The sequence below is a fragment of the Rana temporaria genome, chromosome 9 (genome assembly GCF_905171775.1).
Source record: "Rana temporaria chromosome 9, aRanTem1.1, whole genome shotgun sequence".
NCBI lineage: Eukaryota > Metazoa > Chordata > Amphibia > Anura > Ranidae > Rana > Rana temporaria.
The window spans coordinates 145,722,142-145,742,091 of NC_053497.1; the positions used below are offsets into that span (position 1 = coordinate 145,722,142).

At 45.2% G+C, this 19,950-nt stretch overlaps 1 protein-coding gene across 3 annotated transcripts in view; it reads right to left on the reverse strand.

Moving 5' to 3' along the window:
* FPGS (folylpolyglutamate synthase) overlaps positions 1 to 19,950 on the reverse strand; it is a 93,006-nt gene that overhangs the window by 58,885 nt on the left and 14,171 nt on the right. The window contains exon 1 of one of the 3 annotated variants that reach the window (XM_040324757.1): positions 2,571 to 2,811. The exons of the other annotated variants lie outside the window; for them this stretch is intronic. Within the exon in view, the coding sequence (XP_040180691.1) occupies positions 2,571 to 2,792 (222 nt within the window). The 5' untranslated portion in view covers positions 2,793 to 2,811. Of the gene's footprint in view, positions 1 to 2,570; positions 2,812 to 19,950 lie in introns of those variants that run through there. 3 annotated transcript variants of the gene reach the window in all.

Sequence of the window (19,950 nt, forward strand, 5' to 3'; positions counted from 1 at the left end):
GCGGAGGGGGATTTGTAGTACATGGTGAATAGCGGCGGAGGGGGATTTGTAGTACATGGTGAATAGCGGCGGAGGGGGATTTGTAGTACATGGTGAATAGCGGCGGAGGGGGATTTGTAGTACATGGTGAATAGCGGCGGAGGGGGATTTGTAGTACATGGTGAATAGCGGCGGAGGGGGATTTGTAGTACATGGTGAATAGCGGCGGAGGGGGATTTGTAGTACATGGTGAATAGCGGCGGAGGGGGATTTGTAGTACATGGTGAATAGCGGCGGAGGGGGATTTGTAGTACATGGTGAATAGCGGCGGAGGGGGATTTGCACAGCAATGGGGTGCATCACATGCCATAGGTTCCGTTCACATCGCTGTGACCCCAAAGCAGTGCGACTTTGTGAACTTACAAGTTAGAGGGGGCACCTACCCCTAATCCAGGGGTGACTTTAGAAGAAAAAGGGGGCACCTACCCCTAGTCCAGGGGCAACTTTAGAAAGAAGAGGGGGCACCCACTCCTAATCCAGGGTGACTTTGGCCAATCATAACAAAACAGGGTGTGACACACATTATTGCATTTATAAAACCCTCTGGAGTTGCAGCCAGAGTGGCAAAGATAACACAAAGGAACAACGTATTGCACCCCTTGTGATGTTATCATTGCAGTCTATGGCACTCGTGTCACAAGGAAGACGCAGAAAAGAGAAGAAACAATTTTTTTGTCGTTGTGACTTGAGTCGCAGCAATTAAGATGACACCCAATGAATGCGATTTGACTTATGTGACTTTGTGTTGCATGAGAAGTTGTAGCAGTGTGCAGCAAAAATGAAGCAGCTCATTGTAGTGATGAATGCAAGTCTATGGGGCTGCCTTGGAAGTGCATGTGATTGTGGGACATATTACCTCCTCACTACTAAGAATCAGAACCCGCCAGGAAGTCAGCATTGCACAGAGCCAATCACAGGCAGTGAGACATTTTCCCGACCTGTGGCTGCAGAGATGGAGAAATGTCTCACTGCCTGTGATTGGCTCTGTGCAATGCTGACTTCCTGGCGGGCTCTACACACGGCTGAGCTCATTGTTACCACCTGTAAAATCCCCTCTAAAGAGCTTACACTGCAGGTCACTCTTCAGAGGAGTGACAAGGCCTGACACACTGACATTGCAGCATCTTCAGTGTGCCATGTCCTCAGACGGGGGGGGGGGGGGGGCACATCACACGGCTAGAACACCTGACAGAGGTGATAGACATCCCCAGTCTCCCGCATTCGGCTCCGGGACACCCGCAAGGCCTGTGACTCGGCCACAGACAGACCTGCCCGAGCGGCCAAATGGAGTATGCCCACTTTGTCTGAGGCCGGGACAGAGCCGGGAGCGCTCCATTGGTGGACACCGATAGGCTGCACTGGTGGTCACTGAGGTGTCACTGATGAGGTGGCACAAATGGACACTGGTGGGCTGCACTGGTGGGATGGCACAAATGGACATTGGCTGCACTGGTGGGCTAGCACAAATGGTCACTGAAGGATGCTGATTGGCTGCACTGGTGGGCAGGCACGAATGGACACTGATGGGGTGGCAAGAATGAACACTGATTGGCTGCACTGGTGGGCACTGATGGGGTGGCAAGAATGGACACTGATTGGCTGCACTGGTGGGCACTGATGGGGTGGCAAGAATGGACACCGATTGGCTGCACTGGTGGGCACTGATGGGGTGGCATGAATGGACACCGATTGGCTGCACTGGTGGACACTGATGGGGTGGCACGAATGGACACTGATTGGCTGCACTGGTGGACACTGATTGGCTGCACTGGTGGACACTGATGGGGTGGCACGAATGGACACCGATTGGCTGCACTGGTGGGGTGGCACGAATGGACACGGATTGGCTGCACTGGTGGGCACTGATTGGCTGCACTGGTGGACACTGATTGGCTGCACTGATGGGGTGGCACGAATGGACACGGATGGGCTGCACTGGTGGGCACTGATTGGCTGCACTGGTGGACACTGATTGGCTGCACGAATGGACACGGATGGGCTGCACTGGTGGGCACTGATTGGCTGCACTGGTGGACACTGATTGGCTGCACTGGTGGGGTGGCACGAATGGACACTGATGGGGTGGCACGAATGGACACTGATTGGCTGCACTGGTGGGCACTGATTGGCTGCACTGGTGGGCACTGATTGGCTGCACTGGTGGGCACTGATTAGCTGCACTGGTGGACACTGATGGGCTGCACTGGTGGGCACTGATGGTGTGGCACGAATGGACACTGATGGGGTGGCACGAATGGACACTGATTGGCTGCACTGGTGGGCGTCGGTGCGAAGCGTCACCTCCCTGAAGTGAGTATTTGCAGGTTGGGATGTGTGGGTGAATTCACCCCTCATTGGTCCTGTCAGAGGCGGGATGGAGAAGCTCCCGTACACAGAACATGACAGGAGGAGAGCTCCATACACAGAACACGTGCTCACAGCACAGGCCGCCGCCAGGCATGCTGGGACTCGTAGTCCTCCCTCCGCAGGCCAGCCACGTGTAATACACCCAATAAGAAGGAGGCGCTCACCTGATACTCCATCCTGACGGCGGGAACGGTCTGCACGCTGAACCCTCGGCCCAGACAGGCGCGGCACTCGTATGGCAGTAACCGGAGCACCGCGTGGAAAGGCCGGTACCGTGGAGCCATGCTACGGGCGCCAGACACGCCCCCTCCGAAGCCCAAAGAGCCGCGTGTCAGCGGCGCCATCTTGCGTGTGGCAAAGAGAATGACAGACATGGAACTTGGCATGAGACTCAGAGAGCGACAGGACACGCCTACTGCGGAGTCTGGGCAAAGGGGGCGGGACTAGGGCAGTGAGTTCGAGGGGGGTGTGACAGCGGAGTCAGATCAAAGAGGGCGGGGCTGGAGGTGCAGAGCGGTGTGTCAGTCTATCGGAGCGAAGGGGGCGGGGCTAAGGCAGCGAGGCGCAGGGTGGGTGTGTCAAGAGATGGGGGGCTTATCAGGGGTATGCTAGCGGATCGGCACAAAGGGGCAGGGCATTCAGGTCAAATGGGCGGGGCTGGGGCAGTGAGGCGCAGGTAGTGTAATGGCTGCACTCAGATCCATGCACGTGCTTCTGCCTGCATGTCACACTGTGTCCATGCATTGCTGAATCTGACCCCATTCCTGTACTCAGCTCCAGGGTTTATTATTCACAGATCACTGTTCAAATGGCATGCGATTCCTTGCGATTCTTTTTGTACTGACACAAATCGCACCGCAAAGTATCGGTTTGGATATGGGGAGCATTTGCTTGGTATCGGCACCTATGCATCCCTAGTTAAACCCCTTAAAATGTTGTAATAGGGACATTTCCCTTCACTTCCTGTTTGGGAAACACAACATGAAGTGAGAGGAAATTTCTCCAAAATAAAGGGCAATTTCCTGTTAGTTGTCACCAGAAGAGGTGACCCCACTTGAAGATTCCCACTGACTTCCTGTGTCAGTGACAACATGCATTCTAGGTTTTCCCTCGCTTTCAGCCCTGGTGACAATGGCCAATCAGAGGGGGGATTCCCCCAGTGGGGACACAGACTGCAGAGGGTTTAAAGTGACACTAAAGGTCCATTTTTTTATTTTATTTTTTAAATAACAAACGTGTCATACTTACCTCCACTGTGCAGTTAGTTTTGCACAGAGTGTCCCCGAACATCCTCTTCTGGGGTCCCTCGACGGCTCCTCCCCACAATAGATAACCTCCTCTGGGAAGCTCTCTCCGAGGGGGGGGTTACCTTGCGGGAACGCTCCTTTGTCATACACTCAGTGTCCATAGCCGCCAAGTGTATGAATCGGCCTTGGCCCCGCCCCCTAGCAGCTGCACCATTGAATTTGATTGACAGCAGCAGGAGCCAATGGCTGTGCTGCTATCAAATGAAGAGCCGAGAAGCCGTGGAGAGAGCGCAACGCGGGATCATGCCCATGGCGATTCGGGGTCAGGTAAGTAAAATGGAGGGGGGCGCACACTGCAAGGGTTTTTTTTTTCATCTTAATGAATTACATTAAGGTGAAAAACACAAAGGTTTACAACTAGGGTTGTCCCGATACCACTTTTTTAGGACCGAGTACGGATACTTTTTTCAAGTAGTCGCCGATACCGAATACCGATACTTTTTTTTAATGTCATGTGACCGTTTTCAAACCACAATACAGACCAAAGATATTTTCTTTAGAATTATGAAGAACTGGTACATCATGGTGTGGGGCTGTTTTTTAGCATACGGTACTGGAAAACTACATATCATTGAAGGAGTGATCACTGTCAGTGCAGCTCATCGGTGCCAGTGCCCAAAAGTGCAGCTAGCCAGTGCCACCTATCAGTGCCCATTAGTGCATCAGTGCAGGGAGGCAGCTTATTAGTGCATCTCATCAGTGCCACCCAATCAGTGCCACCTATCAGTGCCATCCATTTATGAGTGCCATTCAATCAATGCCAGTGCCACCTATCAGTGCCATCCAATTTGTGTTCGATGTCACAAAAAAAAAAAAAAGTATTCTATTTTGGTATCGGGAGTATTTGCGCGAGTACGAGTACTCGCGCAAATACTCGGTATCGGTACCGATACTGGTATCGATATCTGGACAACCCTATTTACAACCCCTTTAACCACTTAAGGACCAGCCGCCATCATTATACTGCGGCAGGCTGACTGTCCTGGGCGAATCACCCGTGACGGCGGAATTATTTTTTTCCCCTAAATAGCTTCCTTTACCTTAGTGCAGTCCTCCTTCACTTACCTCATCCTTCCATTTTGCTTTTAAATGTCCTTATTTCTTCTGAGAAATCCTCACTTCCTGTTCTTCTGTCTGTAACTCCACACCGTAATGCAAGGCTTTCTCCCTGGTGTGGAGAAAGCCTCTTGAGGGGGAGAGCAGGCAAGTCAGCACACTCTCTACTTTTCATATAGAGAAAGGAGCTGTGTGTTAGTGGCACTCCTGACACTCCTGCTCGCCCCCTCAAGAGGCTTTCTCCACACCAGGGAGAAAGCCTTGCATTACTGTGTGTAGTTACAGACAGAAGAACAGGAAGTGAGCATTTCTCAGAAGAAATAAGGACATTTAAAAGCAAAATGGAAGGATGAGGTAAGTGAAGGAGGACTGCGCTAAGGTAAAGGAAGCTATTTAGGGAAAAACATTTTTTCCTTTACAACCCCTTTAAGTGGTTATTAAAGAATTCCAGGTATAATTATTTTACAGTATATGTAGTTCCATCTTGGATCGTGTGTATACAATACCTGACCGATTCCTGTGGAAGGTGGAAATCTCTGAAGTAGACACCACTACTTATACCTGCATTGTTAATGCGTTTTTAATGCTTTTTATTTTTAATCCAGGATTTGTAGTGAATGGAATTAAATCGGTATTAAACCTGGTCTTAAAAACATTTAAAACATGGCCCCCCAGAAGCTTTATGCCTTATTGTACTGGAACAGCGGCGGTGTGTCCATAGTGGGCTAGTGGGCGTAGGAGCGCAACCTCCTTTCTCCCCTGCGCCATCACTCAAGTCTACAATACATAGATTCATTGCATCACCGGCGCCACTGCCACCCACTATTCAGATGGATTTTTTTGTTTATAGCGCTAAAATTTAAAAACGCAGAGGTGATCAAATACCACCAGAAGAAAGTGGGGGGAAAAAAATACGTAAATTTTGTTTGGGAGCCACGTCGCATTACCGCGCAATTGTCAATTAAATTGTTTATTGCTTGTATAGCGTAGAATCACCCGAAGGTATCGAAACGCTTCCAGACCTTAACAATTCACAACAGGACCGAGTGTTACAGGCATAAATTAACATAGTAACAATATAAAATACGTACCACAATTAAAATCAAATATTAAAACAACAATATAACACCATAAAACCAATACAGTACAAAAACCATAGAAATCACATAAGACCAAAGCGACGCAATGCCAAAATGATGCCGATCCAGAATGTGTCTAAGATGGTACCTTGATCTGGACATCCTCTATACATGTGGGAAATAGAGATTTGAGGAAAATGATGAAGTCACTGATGATGAACCACTTCAGCCTGGAAAGGTTTTACCCCCTTCCTGACCAGAGCACTTTTTACAATTTGGCACTGCGTCAATTTAACTGGTAATTGCGCAGTCATGCAATGTGGCACCCAAACAAAATTTACGTCCCTTTTTTCCCACAAATAGAGCTTTCTTTTGGTGGTAGTTGATCACCTCTGTGGTTTTTATTTTTTGCGCTAGTTACAAAAAAAGCGAACATTTTTAAATATATATATATATATATTAGTGCTGTCAAGCGATTAAAATTTCTAATCGCGATTAATCGCATTAATGTCATAGTTAACTCACGATTAATCGCGCGATTAAGGAGGTTCACCCTTTAAAACATTTTTTTTTTTGTTTTCTTATTTATTTTTTTTTTTTTATAATATTAAATTGTGTTTTTTTATTTTTTTACATTTTGATCACTTTTATTGCTGTCACAAGGAATGTAAACTTGTGACAGCAATAGGTGGTGACAGATACTCTTTATGGAGGGATCGGGGTCTAAAAGACCTCCGAGCCCTCCTTTGCACTTCAAAGTATTCAGATCGCCGAAAACGGCGATTCTGAATACTGTGTACTTTTTTAAATCCGGCGCCATTGGCAGCCGAGAAACCCGGAAGTGACGTCATGACGCCGCTTCCGTGGTTTCAATGCGGAGACTGAATCAAAGCCGTTTACGGCTTAGTGTCAGTCTCCGCCTAAACACAGAACGCGGCGGATGGAGGATCGGGTCTCCCGGTGGGACGGGAGGCCCGGTCAGAGCGGCGAAAGGCGGCGGGAGGGGGGGGATGTCCCCTCCCGCTCCTCCGGCATAACAACCGAGCGGCTTTTAGCCGCATCGGTTGTTATGTTTGGATAGCCGATCGCCCGCTCTAAACAACGGTACCGGGATGATGCCTGCGGCTGCAGGCATCATCCCGGTATAACCCCCGAACGCCGAGGACGCATATATACGTCCCGTCAGCGTGAAAGGGTTAAGAGGTACGTGCTGACAAAAAAAAAAATGTTTTAAAGGGTGAACCTCCTTAATCGCGCGATAAAAAAATTGACGGCGTTAAAATGGGTTTGTGTTAACGCCGTTAATAACGCGTTTAACTGACAGCATTAATATATATATATATATTTATATTTATATATTATTATTATTATTATTTTTTTTTACTTTGCTATAATAAATATCCCCAAAAATCAGTTTAGGCCAATATATATAAGCAGCGCTTTAAAGGATAATTCTATCCTCCTAAGTAAATGACATGCAAAACAATGTGAAAAAAATATCTATAAATTGTGAAAGAATATATAAATCACACCTTTACACAAATGCAAATAAGCAGCTGAATCTCTAACATTTATTTTTCACATTATTTAGTGTGCATGGGTTCTGTTAGAGATTCAGCTGCTTATTTGCATTTGTGTAAAGGTGTGATTTATATATTCTTTCACAATTTATAGATATTTTTTTCACATTGTTTTGCATGTCATTTACTTAGGAGGATATAATTATCCTTTAACCACTTGCTTACTGGGCACATATACCCCCCTCCTGCCCAGGTGAAATTTCAGCTTCCGGCACTGCGTCGCTTTAACGGACAATTGCGCGGTCGTGCGACATGGCTCCCAAACAAAAATGTACGTCCTTTTTTTTCCCCACAAGTAGAGCTTTCTTTTGGTGGTATTTGATCACCTCTGCGGTTTTTATTTTTTGCGCTATAAACAAAAAAGAACAACAATTTTGAAAAAAAAAAATACAATATTTTTTACTTGTTGCTATAATAAATATCCCAATTTAAAAAAAAAAAAAAAATAACTTTTTTTTTTCAGTCTAGGCCGATACGTATTCTACATATTTTTAGTAAAAAAAAAAAATCGCAATAAGCGACTGGCTTGCGCAAAAGTTATAGCGCCTACAAAATAGGGGACAGAATTATTATTTTTTATTATTTTTTTTTTTACTAGTAATGGCGGCGATCTGCGATTTTTATTGGGACTGTGACATTATGGCGGACACATCGGACACTTTTGACACATTTTTGGCATCATTCACATTTATACTGCTATCAGTGCTATAAAAATGCACTAATTACTGTATACATGTGACTGGCATTGAAGGGGTTAACACTAGGGGGTGAGGAAGGGGTTAAATTTGTACCCTGCATTGTGTTCTAACTGTGGGGGAAGGGGGTAACTGGGGGAGGTGACCGATCTGTGTCCCTATGTACAAGAGACACAGATCCGTCTCCTCTCTCCCCTGACAGGACGCTGTCAGTGTCTCTGTGTGAGCCGGCAATGAGAGATGATCTCATATGTTTACATATGAGATCATCTCTCATTGGCCGCACAGATCGCCTACCAAACGGCCACTTCGATTGGCGTTCACGGCGATCTGTAATTGGCTGTGTCCAAGGGACACGGCCAGCACAGAGTTTCCCCGCTGCGCGCTCGGGAGCGCGCGCGGGGAACGAGGAAAGGGGCGGACGTCAATTGACGTCCTGTTGGATTTTTAGGTCCGCGCTGTAGCCGTCATTCGGCTATAGCGCAGGCCTCAGGTGGTTAAAGCGCTGTTAATATTGGTTTTGATACACTTTTGAGGGAGGTATCACCTTATTTATATTTAAGCAGCAGCTAGGGTGCTTTATTTATTTCCATCAGCGCAGCGGTGGTTGATCAGGAGGGCGCATATATTCAGATCACCTACTTTTTTGCAATATATATAAGCGTATATTGATTGGTTTGCGCAAAAGGGAAAGATTTATGCTTTTTTTATGACATATTTTTTTTTTATTTTTTTTTACTAGTAATGGCGGTAATCTGCGATTTTTAGCAACACTGCGACAGACAGATCGGATTCTTTTGACACATTTTTGGGACCATTGACATTTATACAGCGATCAGTGCACCGATTACTGTGTAAATGTCAATTGCAAGGAAGGAGTTATCACTAGGGGGCGATCAAAGGGTTAAATGTGTGTTGCCTCAGTGTATTCCAACTGTATGGGGGTAGGACTGACTAGGGGAGGAGACATATCGTTTGTTCCTAGTAAATAGGAACAGCGACATGTCTCCTCTCCCCTGACAGGACAGGGATTTGTGTATTTACACACAAATCCCTGTGCTGGCTCTCGTGCACACGATCACGTGTAGCCAGAGGCGATTGCAACCACCGGCCACACGCATTGGGTCCCCCACCGTGCAGCGGGCACAGGCTTTTAAAGGGAACCCCATAAATATATGGGTCTTCGCGCAGGGGTGCCATTCTGCCCCTGTAAATGACGCGAGCCGGTCAGGAACCAGTTAATCCATTTTGGAATAAGGCTGTGACATAAACAAAATGTGGAAAAAGTGAAGCACTGTGAATACTTTCCAGATGCACTGTGTGTACAGCAGAGGGACTTTGAAGAATCATTGATAAGGAATCCTGGGAAAGGGGTCTGTTTATACAGCAGCATGCTCTATCTGCCAAGGACACGCTGTGTGTCAGAGAAATGAGCAAATATTAGCCTGGGGTTATTCTTTTACATTACCTATATGAAGGAGGATTCTTTACATTACAAGGGAAGACTGAGGATTCAGTAACATTCGAAGATGTACAAACTTGGGGTCAACCTCTTTGGGGTTTTACGCCTGTTTTTTGATTACTACTATTATTAATTCATTAACCCCTTGCCGACCAGGCTTTGTCTGGCACTTTTTGTTTACAAGCTTACAAGTATTTTTTGCAAGACTTAAAGGAACACTAAAGGCAATTTTTTTTTTTTTTAAATAACAAGCATGTTATACTTGCCTCCACTGTGCAGCTCGTTTTGCACAGAGTGTCCCCGAATCCGTGTCTTCTGGGGTCCCTCGGCGGCTGTCTCGGCTCCTCCTCGCAAAAGCTTTCCACCATGCGAGCGCGCGGGCATGGTGGAAAGCTTTTCCGAGCGCGCGCTCCCGTGATACATCGGCGGGCATAGCCGCCGACTGTATCACTCGGCCCCGCCCCCGGCGCGCCGCGTCATCCGCTGTGATTGACAGCAGCGCCAGCCAATGGCTGCACTGCTATCAATCCGTCCAGCCTAACCAATCAACGGCCAGGCTGGGAACTGAAGAGGATCACGTGGACGCACACGGGACTTTCGAGGGGTCAGGTAAGTAAAACGAGGGTTCGGGGGGGGGGCGGTACCGTCGGATGTTTTTTCACCTTAATGCATTAAGGTGAAAAAAACATTTACCTTTACAACCCCTTTAAGCCCCGTACACACGATCTTTGTCCGACCAAATTCACATCGGAATTCCAACGGAGTAAAAGAGAACATGTTCTCTATCTAAACTCTGATGGAATTAATCGGAATTTCGGATGGAATTACTCCAATAGGGCTTACACACGGTCGGAAATTTTCCAATGGGGCATACACGCGGTTGGAAATTTTCCAATGGGGCATACACGCGGGCTAGAGTTGCCACCTCATTCCTTTAAAAAGGAACACATATGAATTACACAGGTTCTGAGGTTAATTTAATGCAGGTAAGGCACCAAATGAGTCTAATTACCACCTTAATTAGCCACAGAACCTGTGTAATTAATATGTGTTCCTTTTTAAAGGGATGAGGTGGCAACCCTAAATGGGGCATACACGCGGTCGGAAATTTTCCAATGGGGCATACACGCGGTCGGAAATTTTCGATGGAATTACTCCGAAGGGGCATACACACGGTCGTAAATTTCCCGATGGGGCATACACGTGGTCGAAATTTCCGATGGGGCATACACGTGGTCGAAATTTCCGATGGGGCATACACACGGTCGTAAATTTCCAGATGGGGCATACACGCGGTCGTAAATTTCCCGATGGGGCATACACGCGGTCGTAAATTTCCCGATGGGGCATACACACGGTCGTAAATTTCCAGATGGGGCATACACGCGGTCGTAAATTTCCCGATGGGGCATACACGCGGTCGTAAATTTCCCGACGGGGCATACACGCGGTCGTAAATTTCCCGATGGGGCATACACGCGGTCGTAAATTTCCCGATGGGGCATACACGCGGTCGTAAATTTCCCGATGGGGCATACACGCGGTCGTAAATTTCCCGATGGGGCATACACACAGTCATAAATTTCCCGATGGGGCATACACGCGGTCGGAAATTTCCAATGGGGCATACACGCGGTCGGAAATTTCCAATGGGGCATACACGCGGTCGGAAATTTCCAGTGGGGCATATACACACGGTCGGAAATTTCCAATGGGGCATACACGTGGTCGGAAATTTTCGATGGAAAAGGTCCGTCTGACTTGTGTGTACGGGGCTTTAAAACCCCCAAACATTTTTTTTTTTTTTTTTTTTTTTAGCAGAGACCCTAGAGAATAGAATCTAGATCATTGAAATTATTTTGTCACACAGTATTTGCGCAGCGGTTTTGCGAATACATTTTTTTCTGAAAAAAAAAAATACACTTTAATTAATAAAAAAAAAACAACACAATATTTACACAAATATTTTTGTATGTGAAAGATGATGTTGCGCCAAGTCACGCTTTAAAATTGCGCATGCTCGTGGAATGGCGACAAACTATGGTACTTAAATATCTCCATATGCAACACTTTAAACGCCTTTACAGGTCACCTGTTTAACATTATAGAGGAGATATAACGGTAGAATTATTGCTCTCTATCTAACACACTCGACAATACCCAACATGTGTGGTTTGAACACTGTTTACATATGCGTGCGCGACTTGCGTATGCGTTTGCTTCTGCCCGTGAGGGATGGGGGCGCTTTAATTTTTTATTTCTTATTTATTTTACTTTTTATTTTTCTTGATCACTTTTATTCCTGTTAGAAAAAAGTAAACATCCCGTGTAATAGAAATGAGGACGGAGAGATCTGGTGGGGTTGCAAACCGCAACACGTGTGTGTGTGTGTGTGTGTGTGTGTGTGTGTGTGTGTGTGTGTGTGTGTGTGTATATATATATATATATATATATATATATACACATATATACATATATACATACACACACACACACATTGCAGCTTAGCAGTCCTTCCATGTGGTGGCTGCATTCGTTTTTTTTTTTAGGCTAAGAACATTTTCAGTAAGTGCATAAAATGCTTAATCTTGTTAAAAATGCTTCAGGTCTCCCACTGTGTTCTTTTTTTTATACTTCTCTTTGCTGGGTTATCCTCAAAATGCATACAAATTGGGGTATATTTACTAAAGGCAAATCCACTTTGAAGTGCAGTCGCTGTAGATCTGAGGGGGACACGCAAGGAAAATAAAAAAACAGCATTTTAGCTTGCACATGATTGGATGATACAATCAGCAGAGCTTCCCCTCATTTCAGGTTTTTCTCCCCAGATTTACAGCGACTGCACTTCCAAGTGCACTTGTAGTGTAAAGTGGATTTGCCTTTAGTAAATAAACCCAATTCTGTCAATCCAATATTTTCCTGATGCAAACCAGCATTGCACAACGCCGTCGGGGGGCCGGGGGGGGGGGGGGGGGGGGTTGATTTACTAAAGGCAAATCCACTCTGCACAACAAGTGCACTTTCAAGTGCAGTCGCTGTAGATCTGAGGGGAAGATCTGTAACGAGGGGAAGCTCTGCTGATTTTATCATCCAAGGATGTGCAAGCTAAAATGCTGTTTTTTTTTTTTCCTTGCATGTCCCCCTTAGATCTACAGCGACTGCACTTCTAAAAGCACTTGTAGTGCAAAGTGGATTTGCCTTTATTTGTCTTTAGTAAATAACCCCCTTACTGTCTCTTTCAGGTTCTTGCAGTCGGGGGGGTAATGAAAACTATCCTTTTTTTTATGCCTTATTTAATGTGTAAACCACACTAGTAAAAACTACTGCCAACAACGGTTCAAAGGTTAACTGGATGTAAATCTCTCTCTCCAGTAAGAGGCCAACAAGTTCCACCAGCCAATCTAGATCAGTCATCCCGGGGGTGTGCGCACACACGCTGGCAAAGCAGAGGAGCCGTCCTTTGCACATTTACACCCAAAAAATCCTGATTATTAAAAACAGACCAATTCAGGACATTTGTTTTCGTTCCGTTTCAAGAAAAATCTGAAATAACATAAAGGGGGCTCCTACTGCAGTTTAACACTTTAAAGCAGGGGTTGACAAATTTGCTTGGAATCTAGGAGCCAGCTAAAAAAGTTAGGAGCCAGAAAACGCACCCCGTCCCGACGAGCTTGCGCGCAGAAGCGAACACATACGTGAGCAGCGCCCGCATATGTAAACGGTGTTCAAACCACACATGTAAGGTATCGCCGCGATTGGTAGAGCGACAGCAATAATTCTAGCCCTAGACCTCCTCTGTAACTCAAAACATGCAACCTGTAGAGCGGACGTAATTTTGAAGCGTGACATGTTGGGTATCAATTTACTCGGCGTAACATTATCTTTCATAATATAAAAAAAAAATGGGGATAACTTTACTGTTGTCTTATTTTTTAATTAAAAAAAAGTGTAATTTTTTTCCCAAAAAAAAGTGCGCTTGCAAGACCGCTGCGCAAATACGGCGTGACAGAAAGTATTGCAACGATCGCCATTTTATTCTCTAGGGTGTTAGGATAAAAAATATATATAATGTTTGGGGGTTCTAATTAGAGGGAAGAAGATGGCAGTGAAAATAGTGAAAAATTACATTAGAATTGCTGTTTAACTTGTAATACTTAACTTGTAATACCAACGGCCACCACCAGATGGCGCCAGCTCACAAAAAAAAATATATATATATATATTTTTTTTTTGCCCCCCTTCCAAGCCAAGTCGCCAGAACCCTATTTCTAGTCGCCATGGCGACCTGGCGCCCGGGATTTGTCGAGCCCTGCTTTAAAGTGCTACTCAGGACCCTGCATTCACTATATTTAGTCTCCCACAGTACACAGGACATGGAAATGCAATTATTTTTGTAAATATAAACTGCTAAAAAAAACTTTTCTCATCAGCAGTCTTGTGACTTTTATCAGTGACCAGCCAAGCACTGGTAAAGCTTGTGGGAGGAGTTTGACTGTCCCATGATACTGCAAGACCCTTGACCCTCTGTCTGGACAGTACTGATTGGCCCTGTGCTGATCACGTTTCCCCTTTAGCCTCCCTGGGGGCAATCCCGAGTGTGGCTCGGGGGTTATATTTTAGTACCATTAGCGGTAACCCCCGAGCTACACTCAGGATTGTCACCAGGATACTGCAATGCGGAGGATTGACCCTTTAGGTTCCACAGTGAGTATAACAAGCATGCTTTACTCCATATACACACTGGGCCAGATTCAGAAAAGAGATACGACAGCGTATCTCCTGATACGACAGCGTATCTCCTGATACGCCATCGTATCTCTGAGTGCGGGAGGTCGTATCTATGCGCCTGATTCAGAGAATCAGTTACGCATAGATATCCCTAAGATCCAACAGGTGTAAGTGTCTTACACCATCGTACCTTAGGCTGCAATTTCAGGCTGGCTGCTAGGTGACGCTTCCGTTTGTTTACGCGAGGAATATGCAAATTACTATTTACATCGATTCAGAAATGAACGACCGCCTGGCGCTTTTTTTTTTACGTCGTTTGCGTTCAGCTTTTTCCGGCGTAAAGTTACCCCTGCTATACGAGGGGTATGTGTGGCGTATCCTATGTTAAAGCGGGAGTTCACCCATTTAAAAAAAAAAATAAAATCTCCCCTTAGCTTCCTGCTCGTTCGGTCTAGGGGAATCGGCTATTTATATTAAAATATGTGCAGTACTTACCCGTTTTCCAGCTGCATCTTCTTCCGTCGCTTCCGGGTATAGGTCATCGGGTGCGGGCGTTCGATCTTCGTTGATTGACATTCTTCCGAGAGGCTTCCGACGGTCGCATCCATCGCGTCACTCGTAGCCGAAAGAAGCCGAACGTCGGTGCGGCCCTGCGCACCGACGTTCGGCTTCTTTCGGAAAATCGTGACGCGATGGATGCGACCGTCGGAAGCCTCTCGGAAACCTGTCAATCAAGAAGGAACGCCCATTCCCGAAGCCCATACCCGGAAGCGGCGGAGAAGATGCAGCTCGAAAACGGGTAAGTACTGCACATATTTTAAAATAAATAGCCGATTCCCCTAGTAATAACGAGCAGGAATCTAAGGGGGAAAAGTGCCCTCTAAGGGTGAACCCCCGCTTTAAGTATGGCCGTCGTTCCCGCGCCGAGTTTTGAAATTTTTACGTCGTTTGCGTAAGTCTTTCGCAAATACGGCTGGACGTAATTTACGTTCACGTCGAAAGCAATGCCGTTTTGCGGCGGATTTTCGAGCATGCGCACTGGGATGTTTTCACGAACGGCGCATGCGCCGTACAAAAAAAAAAGTTAAATACGTGGGGTCAAGCAAAATTTTAGTAAAACGCCCCCAACATCCCCATTTGAATTAGGCGGGCTTACGCCGCCACACATACGTTACGCCACCGTAACTTAGGGCGCAAGTTCTTTCTGAATACGGAACTTGCGCCCAAAGTTACAGCGGCGTAACGTATCTAAGATACGTTACGCCGGCCGGACAGATACACCATTGTATCTGAATCCGGCCCATTGATTCTACCGTTGTGGGTTTAGTAACTTTAAAATCAGGTTTAAATTCTCATGCCGCATACACACGATCGGAAATTCCGACAAGAAAAGTCCGATGTGAGCATTTGGTCGGAAATTCCGACCATGTGTAGGCTCCAACGGACTTTTGCTGTCGGAATTTCCACCAACAAAAGATTGAGAGCTGGTTCTCTATTTTTCCAACGGCAAAAGTTCCTGTGTGTATGCAATTCCGACGTGCAAAAAACACGCATGCTCAGAATCTAGCAGAAGAGCCAAACTGCCTATTGAACTTCATTGATCTCGTCGTACGTCTTGTACGTCACCGCGTTCTTGACGGTCGAAATTTCTGACAAGATTTGTGTGACCGTGTGTATGCAACACAAGTTTGAGCCAACATTCCGTCGGAAAAAAAATCCACGGTTTTCTTGTTGGAATTTCCGATCGGGTGTACACGGCATCATTTTAAATATTATTTCTGTTAAATCCACTTTATAAACAAACACATTTTAATACTAGGAAATGGTATACTGAGCATGATGAAAAAATAATAGGCAGAGGTTACATTTAGTGAAAAGTGAATGTCAAAACAAACTGTAGATCCAAAGACGCACGCAGCTGACGTTATATGCAGATCCTTGCTGTTCCTTTGGAAAGGTAAGTCTGGCCCTTCCCCCAATCCACTTCCAGAGTGTGAATGTCTGATTGTTGTGATGCGTTTTTGTTTAAAATGAACTTTAAAAACACGCCTTCACTGACCTCTGTAGCTGCAGGCACTATGGAGCAATCCATCCTTAGCGTTCACATCAGTTCACCAAATTATTTCTCTCAGAATCCAAGTTCCCCTTCCCAGCCGTGACTCCACAGCCTTTTAACCTACAGTATATTGTAATTGCTAAGCAGACGCTCTGGGAGGGGGGAGTAGAAAGGGCTGGACTTCTGCTGTGAACGTTGAGGATGACATTTTCCACAATGGCTGCAACTATAGAGGTCAGTTTGGGCTCATTTTCAAGCTCATTAACTGCTTTTTAAAATGTATATACCATTTGCTTTTGCACAGGTTCACTTTATTATGCTTAGTTTAAAATGTTTATATTCATTCAGTTTTTCATCCTTTTTATCTGCTTTTCACCGGTTAGTTTAATACACAAACCTAACCTCCCACTGGCCACAATAAAAAAAAACAAAAAAAAAACACAGGTAAATAAAAACTGCAGCATACCTTTAAAAACAGAGAGACTCCCTAAAAATAATAATGTTAACATTTAGGGTAATAAGACATGCATAACATTCATAGTTCCCATCCTCCTTATAGTAAACATAAAAAAATTAAAAATAAAGTAACCACTTCACTTAGAAGTATGGTGGCAAAGCGGCATTGGATCATGTATCCAATACGTGATCCAGCACTTCCGGTTAGAGAGTGCGCACACATGCCTGACGCTCCGGGGTTGCTGTTAGACATGTGCACATTTTTGTTCTGTTTCGTATCGTTCCGTAGGTTAGTTTCCGTTCGTTTTTCGTAAGACGCCCGTTTTCCTGTTCGTTCCCGTTCGTTTTTCGTACAACGAGATTTTTTCGTAGTCCGATCGTTTCGTATTTTCGTTACCGTTTTATTTTCGTACATGCGGGATGGTTCGTTATTCTGTTTAATTCATGTTCGTTACTTGTTAGACAATAATTTTCGTGAATTTTCGTCAATGATTTGCATTCTGTGTTTTGGATTCCTTTTTCTGTTCGTGTTTTCGGTCGTGTGTTCGTGTGACATCTATGACAATTTGTTGTGGATGTCATGTGGGCATGCGACTGAAGATACGAACAGAAAAAGGATTTTCGGCATTTTGTACTTTCGTAAATATATCGCGGGATTCGCGGCACTTTCAACACGCAGCTCATCCATATTAACGATTGTTAAGCCCCATACACTTGGTCAGACTTTTTTAACAACAAACATAAAAACGATCGTTTTCTGTTCGTTCTCAGAAAATTTGTTCGTTTTTAAACTCCATCAGAAAACCATTTTTGGGTTCAAAAGTCTGGCCAACTGATCTCCCTTCAGATGAAAATCTACAGAAAAGTTTATTTGGCTTTACTGTACTACTCAGCACAAAAGAGAAGCTGCTTCACTAACTACACTCACTGCCCATTCAAAAAAAACGAAATTTACATCTGTGGCAAGGGATTTGCATTCTGTGTTTTGGGTCCTTTTTCTTTTGGTGTTTTCGGTCGTGTGTTCGTGTGACATCTGTGGCAAAAGATTTGCATTCTGTTGAATCCAAAATACGAACAGAAAAAAGGAATTCAAAATAGAGGGTGCGGGTCTTTTGTTGTGGATGTCATATGAGCATACGACTGAGGGTGCGAACAGAGAAGGGATTCAAACAAGATACAGAGTGCAAATCTTTTGTTGTGGATGTCGTGTGAGCATACGACTGAGGATACCAACAGAGAGGGGATTCAAACAAGATACAAAGTGCAAATCTTTTGTTGTAGGTGTCATGTGGACATGCGGCTGAGGATACGAGCAGAGGGGATTCAAACAGGATACAGAATGCAAATCTTTTGTTATAGATGTAATTTTCGTTCTTTTGCCGTTTTCGTTTTGTCGTATTTTCGTCAGATCGTTCATTCGTATTTGCGGTTGTTCGTTATGCGGCTCATTCGTAATCCCGTCGTTTTCGTATTTTGGTGCTTTCATTTTTTCGTATGTACACATTATTCTGCGGGTACGAAAATGAACATTTTCGTACGAAAATAACATTCGTACGAACGGGAATGCACATATCTAGTTGCTGTTATTAGTCACAGCACAATCTGATCAGCAGGTGCCAGCCAATGATTGACTGCCGGCACCTGGTGATCGGCTCAATCGTTGAGACGGGAGCTCTGTGATGTAAACAACACCCCCCCCGCTCAGTTACTGGGCAATCGCAGGTGCCTGGCGGACATCGCGGCCGCGCACATCGGGTTCCCAGTGACGCGGCGGGTGTGCGTGCGTGCGCGCACCCCCTAGTGGCTCCCAGAACGAGAGCCTTATCATCCCGCCATCATTTGACGGCGGGTGGTAGTCTAGTGGTTAAAGGGGGATATGATCAACATGTACAAATATATAAGGGGTCCATTTAGTGAACTTGGTGTTGAGTTATTCGGAGGACAGGAGGGCACTCTTTGACCCCTTTCACACGGGGCGGACTCCATCAAGCGGATTATATGAAATAACACCAGAGGTTTTTGATTCAGGGAATATCCGATTGCCTTCTGAGGGATCAGAAAGACATTTTTCCCCAACTGGATCAAATTAGACAAATTTGGAATTGCTTTATATGTTTTTTTTGCCTTAATTTTGTTCAACATAAGTGACAACATAAGCTTGTCTGTGAGCCCATAGTTTGGTTTTTAAGATAAAAGCCACAAAATAATTGCTTGAGGGTTTGATTAGAGCAATAAAGAACCAGAGATACGTAGGCCAGGCCACTTTTTGCGATTCGGCACTGCGTCGCTTTAACTGGCGGTCGTGCGACGTGGTTCCCAAACAATTTTTTTCCCCCCCACAGATAGAGCTTTCTTTTGGTGGTATTTGATCACCTCTGTGGTTTTTATTTTTTGTGATAAACAAAAATAGAGTGTAAATTTTGAAAAAAAATAAAAAAAAAGCAATATTTTTTGCTATAATAAATATCTCCAAAAAAAAATATATAAAAAATACATATTTTTTCTCAGTTTAGGCCGATACGTATTCTTCTACATATTTTTGGTATATAAAAAAATAAAATAAGCGCTTATTGATTGGTTTGCGCAAAAGTTATAGCGTCTACAAAATAAGGGATAGTTTTATGGCATTTTTATAAAAAATTATTTTTTTACTAATAATGGCGGCAATCATCGATTTTTTTTTTGTGACATTATGGCGGACACATTGGAAACTTGACGCCATTTTGGGACCATTGTCATTGATACAGCGATCAGTGCTATAAAAATGCACTGATTACTGTAAAAATTACACTGACAGTGAAGGGGTTAATCAGTAGGGGGTGCCAAGTGTTTTCTAGGGAGTGCTTCTAACTGTAAAGGGGATGGGCTGTGTGTGACGCGACAACGATCACCGCTCCCGATTACAGGAAGCTGTGATCAGTGTCCTGTCACTAGGAAGAATGAGGAAATGCTTGTTTACATCTGAATTTCCCCATTTTTCCTCCCTGTGAGATGATCGCAGGTATCCCCACGGACATTGAGTCCACGGGACCCGCGGTCGGACTCGCGGAGCTTGTGGCAGGGCACACGCGCACCGCCTGTGGCACGTGCCCGCCCACAATGACGCTTCTTCAAAGGGGGACGTA